The 10,161-nt window shown below is 34.5% G+C and overlaps 2 protein-coding genes across 3 annotated transcripts; both read right to left on the minus strand.

Annotated features, from left to right (window-relative positions):
• Positions 1 to 425: 425 nt before the first annotated feature.
• Lst8 (MTOR associated protein, LST8) lies at positions 426 to 4,448 on the minus strand. The gene is made up of 7 exons (XM_089702627.1): positions 4,068 to 4,448; positions 3,817 to 3,969; positions 3,388 to 3,449; positions 2,910 to 3,063; positions 2,410 to 2,600; positions 1,702 to 1,844; positions 426 to 1,031 (listed from the first exon to the last, which is right to left on the minus strand). The coding sequence occupies exons 1-7, from the start codon at positions 4,197 to 4,199 to the stop codon at positions 916 to 918; spliced, it is 951 nt and encodes a 316-aa protein (XP_089558753.1). The 5' UTR covers positions 4,200 to 4,448; the 3' UTR covers positions 426 to 915.
• A 1,450-nt stretch (positions 4,449 to 5,898) lies between these two features.
• LOC149483545 (high mobility group protein D-like) lies at positions 5,899 to 8,304 on the minus strand. Of its 2 annotated transcripts, none has more exons than XM_089702629.1 (4): positions 8,149 to 8,304; positions 7,366 to 7,528; positions 7,103 to 7,249; positions 5,899 to 6,832 (listed from the first exon to the last, which is right to left on the minus strand). In XM_089702629.1, the coding sequence occupies exons 2-4, from the start codon at positions 7,513 to 7,515 to the stop codon at positions 6,764 to 6,766; spliced, it is 366 nt and encodes a 121-aa protein (XP_089558755.1). In that variant the 5' UTR covers positions 7,516 to 7,528; positions 8,149 to 8,304; the 3' UTR covers positions 5,899 to 6,763. The 2 variants fall into 2 exon arrangements, with proteins under 2 accessions (XP_089558755.1, XP_089558754.1); XM_089702628.1 differs by having other exon boundaries at positions 5,899 to 6,835; positions 8,149 to 8,303.
• Between the last annotated feature and the right edge of the window lie 1,857 nt (positions 8,305 to 10,161).

Here is a 10,161-nt window from a genome sequence, read left to right on the forward strand (position 1 = left end):
CTCGCTAGGTAAATTATAATCTGTTTTTTATAATATTACCACAAATGGTACGTTCCAAGAAGCTTTTATCTAATACACTGGAGATTGCACAATCTACGTACGTACGTTCAGACGCGTGGCAAGTAGCCCGTGTGCTTACGGTACAAACAAATAAACACGGGCGCATGCACACATAACATGTTTACATGCTTGTGCTCGTCGAATATCACTTTGAACGCAAGCGTCTGAACGCGGCATAAGCAATTAACATAGTTGTTAAATATTCTTTGAGCATATTTTTATGTACTGTACACATTTACATTACATTTTTATATTACTTTTTAAATGCACATATTTTTGTATATATATCATAAGGATATATGTATACATGTGCAGGAACCAATTTTGTGTACCTACTTTACATTAAAAGATGTTGGTGTGTTTTTAAATGAAACGCTATTGTATCGTCAAGTTGTTCTTTATTACAAAAACAGTATTTACATTAGATACGAAATATTTATACAATAAATGCAAGAACAAAACGTCAATATAATCTAAGACTATGAGTTTTCTTAACCTAATAGTGACGATCCTCATAAAGTAATGATCGTATTTTCTATGGGTAAAATAATATGAACACAACTTCTTCCCACTATATTTGAAACCTGAACAATATTTCTAGTTTCATTCAACAGCCGTATCGTTATTTGTGTGTATTCTTGTGTAAGAATGCTGTCAAAATAAAAAGTAGCGTAATGCATAAATATTACTTCTCTTAAAATTTTTCCTCTAAAAACCCAATATGATAAATCATATTTTTTATTAAAAATTTTTGCAAACCTAACGATACAAAAATGGTACAAACACGGAAAGTTTTAGTTTTATATGTTTTACATTTAACTGAGGTACATAAAACGTTTAAAATTTAAATAACATTTAAACGGGTTGATCACGAAAAGCAAGGGCCGTGATGGGTTTCTGATGTCCGCAGTACTCTCGCTCTAGAGTGCCTTTCTCGAGGTCCCATAGTCGCGCGTAGCTGTCTGACGAGCCTGGAAATCCGAAATTATTAATATTTATTTAATACTAGCGGTCCGCCCCGGCTTCGCCCGTGGTACCTACATGTTTAAACTATCCTATCTCTCAAGTTGGATCGAACTGAACATGGTGTGCGAATTTTATTATAATCGATTAAGTGGTTTAGGAGTTCATTGAGGACAAACATTGTGACACGAGATTTATATATATTAAGATTATGAACTTGAATGTCAGCAAGATTTTGGATGCAATTTATTGACTTTTACGTTATATGCAGTTAAAACAGGATGAGGTTCATTTCGATGGTATTTTTATGTTTGTTATTTCAGAACTTTCCCCTGGAAGAATAACTATTGATGATTCTTTTTTTTAAGTCTATTGTAATTTAATTTGTAACAACGGCGTCCATGTGAAAATCTATGCTAATAGTATAAAGCTGACGAGTTTATTTGTTTGTTTGACCGCGCTAATCTCAGGAACTACTGGTCCGATGTGAAAAATTCTTTCGGTGTTAGATAGCCCATTTATCGGGAAGGAGGAAGCAGGACCAATAGGAGCCGAGACATGCGGGTAAAACCGCGGGGCACAGTTTAAATACTCCTACTACGACTTAAAAAGTAATAATTGAATATGATAAGCTACACTACAGTTTTACAATCGTAGAACAAAACTGTGTATATTTACCGGTGAACAGATACCGCGAGTCGATAGTGAACGCGGCGTCCCACACCCAGCGCTGCGTGTCGTGTCGCAGCTCGCGCGCCAGCGACCAGTCCCGGGTGCGCCACACCCGCGCCGAGCAGTCGCCCGATGTTGTCACTAGCATGCTGTAAGAGCGTATACGCATTATGCGGGTAACCGCATTGCGGGTAGCCGTCCGGCTGACCGCAAGCACAATTATGTACGTAATATTCATTTCTATGCGCACTGTGCGGTCTGCGGTAGCCGCATCGCAGTGCGCATAGAAATGAATATTACGTACATAATTGTGCTTGCGGTCAGCCGGACGGCTACCCGCAATGCGGCTACCCGCATAGTGCGTATACGCTCTAAGAGTTTGAATATGTGACGTTATATATTCTATAGCAAGCATCTCACGTCATTTTTATACATTCATTTATTTTTAAAATTTAATCACAAATTTAAATTTTAAGTGTATGTAAGAAAGGAGAGACAAAACAACCACAACAGTATTGTATTTTATTTCAACTTTTAGTGTAACATTTTCATCTATAGAATTTTGTGGCCCATGTGCGCACATTAACACGTGTTAAGCGCACATGGGCCTGTTCTTGTATGCTTTTGTTTTTTATATTTATGTGCATATATCATGTCTACATATAGCAGCTGCCCTTGTTGTGCATGTACTACGGATAGCACACGTGTACTCACGAGGAGTCCGCGCTGAACTTGCACCGCAGCGCGTACTTGTGGTGCGCGACGAGGTGCTTGCGCGGCACGGGGCGGGCGGGCGAGCCGTCCAGCGCCCACACGTAGCAGCTGCCCTTGTTGTTCACAGCGGCCATTAATTTGCCTGATGGATCTATTGCTATGTCTTGGATGGATGCTTCTGCTTCTGGAATCTGTGAAGCAATTCTTATAATGTGACAAGTGCTAATGACCTTACAAAATTTACACAATAAATACTCAAATTTGGAAAAATTAATTCATTTGACAAGGCTTATATCTCATTGTTTATTATTCATTCAATTATACTTATAAACAGTATACTGTGTTAACAATTTCAAATTATTGAAACCAATTGGAATAACCTATTTAACCTACTTTCATTGAAAATAAACTAAGGATTAGACGACCAATTTTACCCTGATTACTTATTAAATGTATTAATAATATTACTACAACATGATTACAAAACATTTTACACATACAAGTTGTTCATTATGATCAGTCTTGAGATCCCATATGTGTATAATCCCAGTCTGTCCTCCGACCATGATCTGAGACTGGTCTGGATGTAATACAACTGCATTCACTGGAGCAGGCACTTGGAATATCCTCTGGCATTGGAATTGTCTGCCAGCTCTGAAACATTGAAAAACCATTTTTAATACTTACAATATGGAGTTTCTTGCCGATTCTTCTCCATAGATACTGCTTTCCAAATCGGTGGTACATGTTAAAAATATGTATTGACGTTTCAAAAGTGCTTCTCGAAGAAGTCTAATTGAATAAATAAATGTTTGAGTTTGAGTTTTGAGTTTGAATATGTGAATAGGAATGTTGATGAGAAAGAAGATATTTTTTAATTTATACAGATAACATTTTATTATTAACGTAGACATATAATTGACTTGATATTAGTCTAGTAATTTTTTTTACACAAACAACTTCACTAGAAAGTTTTACCTCAAATCCCAGATCCTAGCTGTACAATCTTCTCCACCTGTGTACATCCATTGACCATTTTCCTGCAAATTTTTCAATTCACGATTAGCATGATCTATAAAATGATGGTTTAAAAGTATTGCTCCCTTGAATTGTGTTGATATAAACAATTCAAGGGAGTAATACTTGATATATTACAAACTAGAGGTCCACCCCGGCTTCGCCCGTGGTACACATTTCGCAATAAAAGGTAGCCTGTCTTTTCTCGGGTATCAAAATATCTCCATACCAAATTTCATGCAAATTGGTTCAGTAGTTTAGGCGTGATTGAGTAACAGACAGACAGACAGAGTTACTTTCGCATTTATAATATTAGTATGGATGTTTAGGGAATAAGAATACTCTATTTTTAAGGAAACTAAAATGATGATAGCGCATAATGAGAATTACCTGAAATCCAACACGGGAAACATTCTTTGTGACTCCCTCAAAGTTCATAACAGGGTCAGGGTTGGCGCTGGCTAAATCGTACATTCTTATATGCTGATAACCACATGCTGCCACCATTTGACCACTAGGGTTGATTTCTAAATCGTTGACTTGCTGAAATTTACATTGATTATAATCCTTTTGAAATAGACTATTTACTATACTATCAGCATTATTATGACCTGTAGAATGTAGATATGTCCCAATCTTACCGAGTCAGGATGTTGCATAGTCCTTAAACACACGCCGCTGTGTGCTTGCCATAGCTTTATAGTATGGTCATATCCTCCCGTGACGAGGACCACTTGTGAGCCTCCAGCAATACCGTCACCAGACATAGTCATTGTAAACAGATATATTTTAAACTTGTGATAGAAGTTAGAACATCTCGTATATTATCGAATAATATTGAATTGAAATAAAGAAATAAGTATGGATTTTTTGTAATTATTTCAACAATACTCATAAAAAAACTAAAATCTTTAGGTTTCGGCGTGGTATTTATATATACCATTTAAAAAGATATTTATATTATTTTCAGCGTTTGTTTGCATTTGGTTTGATTTATTTGATTGACGGAAGAATCGTGGTTGTCAAATTCAATTGGCATTTAAAAATTGACAGTTAAAAATCTATAATCTATTGTACCTACATTATTTTTTTTTAACGGCAATATCAAAGAGAATTTAAAAAGAATTTAAATCACTATGGGCAAGCACAATGGCAAGCAGAAAAATGCTTTAAAAAATAAATATAATCACATTAATGCACGCCAAATCCTTAGCCAAATCGATGTCGTGCTTAGAGATTAATAACATCTTGGTTATTTTTCTAACCTAAAATCACTATTTTGTAATTATAACAAAAATAAATCGATTGCTAAATTAACATCTTATCCAGAAAGTACGAATTTCTGAGTTTTGTGTGTGTAAAACACAATTATTGAACTCATATTATGTAATTTTGTTATATGGGTTTGTTTAAAATACTAAAGTTTTGAGAACAGAATTCAGAATTTATAGTATTCGAAGTCAGTATCAATCAATAAAATTCACAAACAAGGTCATTTTAACCTCATTTGTATTGCTGTAATTTTCTTGATCTTCTAAAATGTCTGTACAGTTGAGCAAAATACGAATATAAATCGTAATAATCTTTAGAGATATTTCTAATAACTCAGTGGATCTTCACTGATAAATAGGTACAGATCGCGCGGCGAGAGTTTGGCATTGACCGTTATTGCGCAGATATTATCAGAAATTGGGTAGGTATATTGCGTTTCATTAAAGAAACGAAACTTCGATGGCGGCCAAACGGCCAAAGCCTACAGCTGACACTGACGTATGGTAGGGTCAGCAAAAAAGAAAATAAAAATAACGTAAATGGATAAATATTTTATTATTTCAAATTGTTTGTTGACAAACTTTTTTGTATTTATATAAATTATCATATTTACGTATACAGAATGTAACAAAATCCCCAATAATCATCCCAAAGAACATATTTTCAATTTTGTCAAATTCCAATGAAACATTATTTACTTTCGCAAATGCATAATTTTCATTGTAGCCTTATCCCGTATCTTACGGGGTCGGCTGCCTAGAAAGGAGAATATTTTATCTGTCATTTTTAAAAAAAATATTTTCGTTTTTGACAGTCAGGTAAGCCAACATAACGGCAGGGGAACTCTTTCGTGAAACGCACTCTACCTTAAACGTTCATGCCACATGACAAGCCAAGCATGATATTTTAAATCGAGCTTTATCGTAAGCGTCATTGTCTGAAATCGGATCAATATAGTCCCTGACAACGTACCTAACAACCATGCTCAATGTAGTGTACCTATATTTTCGAATAACATTATCATGTTAGTTTATATAGTAGTCTCTTGTTATCGCATAGGTACTATAACGATTTGCATTATCAGTCATGATATTGATAACGTTTCTTTGACTGCACGTGTTTAACAATACCAATCACTTAAATATTTTATTACGAAAAAATTAATGTTTACTGGGGCGAAATGAAAATCAAATTCTAAAATAATTTTATATGAAATTACTTTATTGAACATGTAAAATCCATATTGACATGAGGAATGCTATTCTCATTTACAAAATAACACAAATGTAAAATTTGAGAGACTAATCACATTGAAACCTACCTAAACTAACTAAAAATACAACATACACATCAATTTCCTAAATTATTTAAATTGCTCAACTCGGTGACAATTTCCGAGAAGTTCTTAGCTTAAGTTTGGTACCATTATTAGTATTGAAATTTACAATGACAGAGGTAGGTTTTAATTAACAATAAGCCATCGTTAATGAAATTGTCTCTAATTTTACATGTTGATACAGTTTAACCAAAACTTATGTCTCTGACACACAAAGTAAATTATATATAGCAAAAAAAAATTATGGCAAAGCACAGCTTTTACTGCAGAATGAAAGGTAGAAGACATAGTTTTGATGAAACCATTCAAGGTACATATCAAAGGTGAGCATCCGGTCACAGCGAACTTAACGAGGGAGGGCTAACTGTACAATTCCCCATTTGATACATACTAACACTTATACATTATTTTTTTCGAGGCTTAGAAATCTAGACCTTAGCCTGCGCTGATTCTTTCCAAATTCTGCACTCTTAAACCTATTCAATACTAGAAATAATGTTATTAAAGTAGTAAATAACATTGTCAAAATTATCAACAAATCGTATCATATTGACCAAATTATAATACATATTGAAAAAAATTGCATCATTCATAATAAATCTCTAAAAAAAGAGGCCAAAAAATTTGTGTGAATGTAATACAGACTTTGGAAAGTCAGTTATACATTATGTAATAAATTAAGTCCGAGTAAATTATTCAATATGAACAGAAATGCATTGTTTTGGGAGATCATTCGCTTTCTTCTTCATCATCATCACCACCGTCTTCATCTTCAGACTCTTCCTTCTTCTTCTTGGCCTTCTGTTGACAAATTTATATTGAGTTAAATTATAACTGTATAGTCATTTAATTGATTTAAAATTGATAAACTAGCTTTAATGTACTTTAGAGATAATTTAATCAAACCAGTTAAAGATGTTCAAGAAATGCTAACTGTAAACCTCAACCTTGGACACTAATTTACACATGACACTGTATACATGTCCATTTCATATTTACACTAACATAAAAATATGGAATTTTTTATACACAAAACAAATATAATATCATTGTTATCCATTCACTTACGGCAGGTGACGCCTTCTTTCCCTTCTTGCCTCGCTTCTGTGCCTTCTTGCCGCCGCCACCACCTTCACCACCACCTCCATTGGCGTTAAATGATTCTAAATCTTTTGTGTACTGTTCTTTTGCTTGAGCAGCTTTTTCTTCCCATTCCTAATGAAGACAAGATAAAATTACACAATATAGATACAAATAATTTAACTTTTAAGTAATTAACGAAAATACATTTCGTGTAAAATAGCTAATAAAAAACCATATAATAAACTTACACTCTTGTCCTTCATAGCCCTCCATATTTCGCCTCCTTTTTTAGCAATTTCGGTGACTTTGAGTCCGGGATTATCGGCTTTAATCTGTTCCCTTGCACTGTTCAGCCATAGCATGTATGCTGACATGGGACGCTTCGGCTTGTCCGACATTTTATTTTTTTTCCTGTAAATAATCACACAATATTACTAAAGGCTACGAAAATGCGCGGCAACAGGTTATGCGGGCCATGCTGCAACCGATTCAAAGCGTCCATATCGGACCTAGGCGTTCTCTAGAGCACACTTTTGGCGGGAAACCTATTTTCAGCACATCTACCATGAAATAAATTACATAAATCGCTTTTATAATCCATTCTTAGCATTATAAGCATAATGTAATCAATAATTGATGTAATAATTAACAAAAATAGTTATCGCCCCATATAACGAGTTCAGTGGCCTACGCTTGGGTCGAACGAGCCATTTTGTTTTCACGTATTGTGTTGAAAATACGCATTTACAAAACATGACATAATTACTATATCATCGCCAAATTATTAATCTTTAACTTGTAGAAGAACTGTTTCAGTCGTTCAATGGAAAAGATCCGAGAAATAAATTATCAAAAATAGGGCGTCCTTTCTCATACCCACGCGTAGTACAGAAAGTACGACGAAGCATATAGCCATGTTTGACTCAGAATTCCAACGTGGAAAAAAGCTTATTTTTACAAAATACGCCTTCAATATCATAACTATGCTTAGATAAATGCATAACTTTAGTAAGAAAATTGATTTGACTTACCTGATGGCGAAAATTTTGAAATAATTTTTGAACTCGTACACAACCAAACTGCAGACGTAGAGAACCGAAAGAAAATGTATGGAGCTCGAAGCAATGTTCCTAGAGCTAGCGAGCTTGGGGCACCTCGCGTCGCTACCACAGCGCCATCTATCTACGCTCTGATTGGTCGAATTATTCATTGCTGCCAATAGCACCAACGTTAGCAAGCATCTTGTACTACGTATATCCGTGACGTATCCAACCTCGAGCACGTTCTAATTTAGCATTTATCACCTAGGGATAAGGACTAAAGTTCACTATAGAGATTTTTCCCATACTTTGCCTTCTAAAATAAATTTAAGCGTTTTATCACGAAAATAAGACAAAATACAACATGTTTTTTGTAATACGAATCAATTTTGACGCAAATAAATTTTTTGTCTACATATCTCAATTACTTTCATTTAATAAGTATGTCAAAATTTGGCCTAGTCTCCTGATAGGTTTCCCATAGCGGCCTTTGACAAAATTACCTCGCGCCAAATTTTAAATGCCGCCAACGTGTATACGAAAACTTAAAAAGCGCGGCAAATGTCAGAGTGAAAGGGATGCCAATAAAACAGCGTTTGTGGATGCGTTTGTTTACCATTTGATATTTCCAAGGGACTTGAGAAATAGTGTTTATTTCGTTTCAATAAGGATGTAGTACTTATGGAACTAGTAATAAAATACATTCCAGATCCACATATACAGCGATATAAGAAGTGAACGATAACACTTTTTGGATTTTCATTTACCAATAAAAATCGGTCACAATATATCTCTATGTAGTCAAGCTTTGTTCGATTCTATCGATTTATAATAAATTTTATATGTTTAACATATTAATGGACATTTCATTTAATTAACATTTGGAATTTTGTAAGCATCTATACCTACTAAGGTACTTACTCTGGCTTTACAATAATTGTATTTCTACAGATAGTTACCGAGTAGGTAAATGGATAATAAATTATTTAGACTTTAGAGTTATTCAGAAACCACATATAAATAAACGATTATGTTATATTAGTTTCTTATTAGATACTAGCTGCTCCGCGCGGTTTCACCCCCGTGGCTCCACTCCTGTTGCCCGTAGCGTGATGAAATATAGCCTATAACCTTCCTCGATAAATGGGCTATCTAACACCGAAAGAATTTTTCAAATCGGACCAGTAGTTCCCGAGATTAGTGCGTTCAAACAAACAAACAAACAAACTCTTCAGCTTTATAATATTAGTATAGATTATACAGGGTGACTGGTAATTCGACGTGATCCTTCAAAGGGGTTATACTAGAGGTCATTTGCAACAAATTAAGTCCAGCTAACCAGGGGTCAAAACTCAAAAATGGATGGTTATTGAGCTTTGAGCTTGAGTATTTTTTACGTGATCAGTGTATGCAAAACTACAAGTCCCTTCGCGCTTAGTACTTACCGTATATACATAGTAGTCTTTGAGTACTTATACCAATAGTGGGACACCCTGCATATGTAATATGAAATTTTTGTTTCATACGAAAGATTTAATAAGAAGGTACCCAACTACCTAGTATGTATAATATACTTTTGTGATTTCGTGTCATGAATAAAAATTAACAAATATAATTACTAGATAAGTACCTAGTTACATATTTAAGTAAATTACATGAAATAGGATTTCGGTTATGTGTGGTGTAAACTGCTGCTATAGCAATAATATAAACTCTCTGATCAACCAAAAAAAATATAAAGGTACATAGATAAAAACATAGGTAGGTACTTAATACTATGCTTAATTGCTAAGTGCTAACCATGTGCTAACCCTCGTAAAAATTCAAGTTTCTAAATCTTATGTGTTATTCTGGTACAATAGCTACATTACTGCCAAGAGCAAATAAAACCCGTTCAGTGTTCAGTTCAAATTTTTACTTTAGATTTTTTTATATCAGTCGGAAGTAGTTAGGTAGGTATTGAGTTTCAACCTATAAATCGTTTTGGCCCTAGTCTACACCTCT

Source organism: Colias philodice, chromosome 13 (assembly GCF_061535455.1).
Source record: "Colias philodice isolate Cphi_HAF_F1 chromosome 13, ilColPhil1 Martin Lab GWU primary, whole genome shotgun sequence".
Taxonomy (NCBI): Eukaryota; Metazoa; Arthropoda; class Insecta; order Lepidoptera; family Pieridae; genus Colias; species Colias philodice.

Bases quoted from the DNA above. Each gene is read 5' to 3' on its own strand.
- LOC149483545 (XM_089702628.1), bottom strand. From the start codon at position 7,515: ATGTCGGACAAGCCGAAGCGTCCCATGTCAGCATACATGCTATGGCTG. The intron at 7,250-7,365 runs GTAAGTTTATTA...TGTCTTCATTAG, and splicing joins GGGCTATGAAGGACAAGAGT to GAATGGGAAGAAAAAGCTGC. The intron at 6,836-7,102 runs GTAAGTGAATGG...ATTTGTCAACAG, and splicing joins GAAAGAAGGCGTCACCTGCC to AAGGCCAAGAAGAAGAAGGA.
- Lst8 (XM_089702627.1), bottom strand. From the start codon at position 4,199: ATGACTATGTCTGGTGACGGTATTGCTGGAGGCTCACAAGTGGTCCTC. The intron at 3,064-3,387 runs GTAAAACTTTCT...TCAATGTTTCAG, and splicing joins GCTAGGATCTGGGATTTGAG to AGCTGGCAGACAATTCCAAT. The intron at 2,601-2,909 runs GTATGTGTAAAA...ATTGCTTCACAG, and splicing joins CTGATCATAATGAACAACTT to ATTCCAGAAGCAGAAGCATC.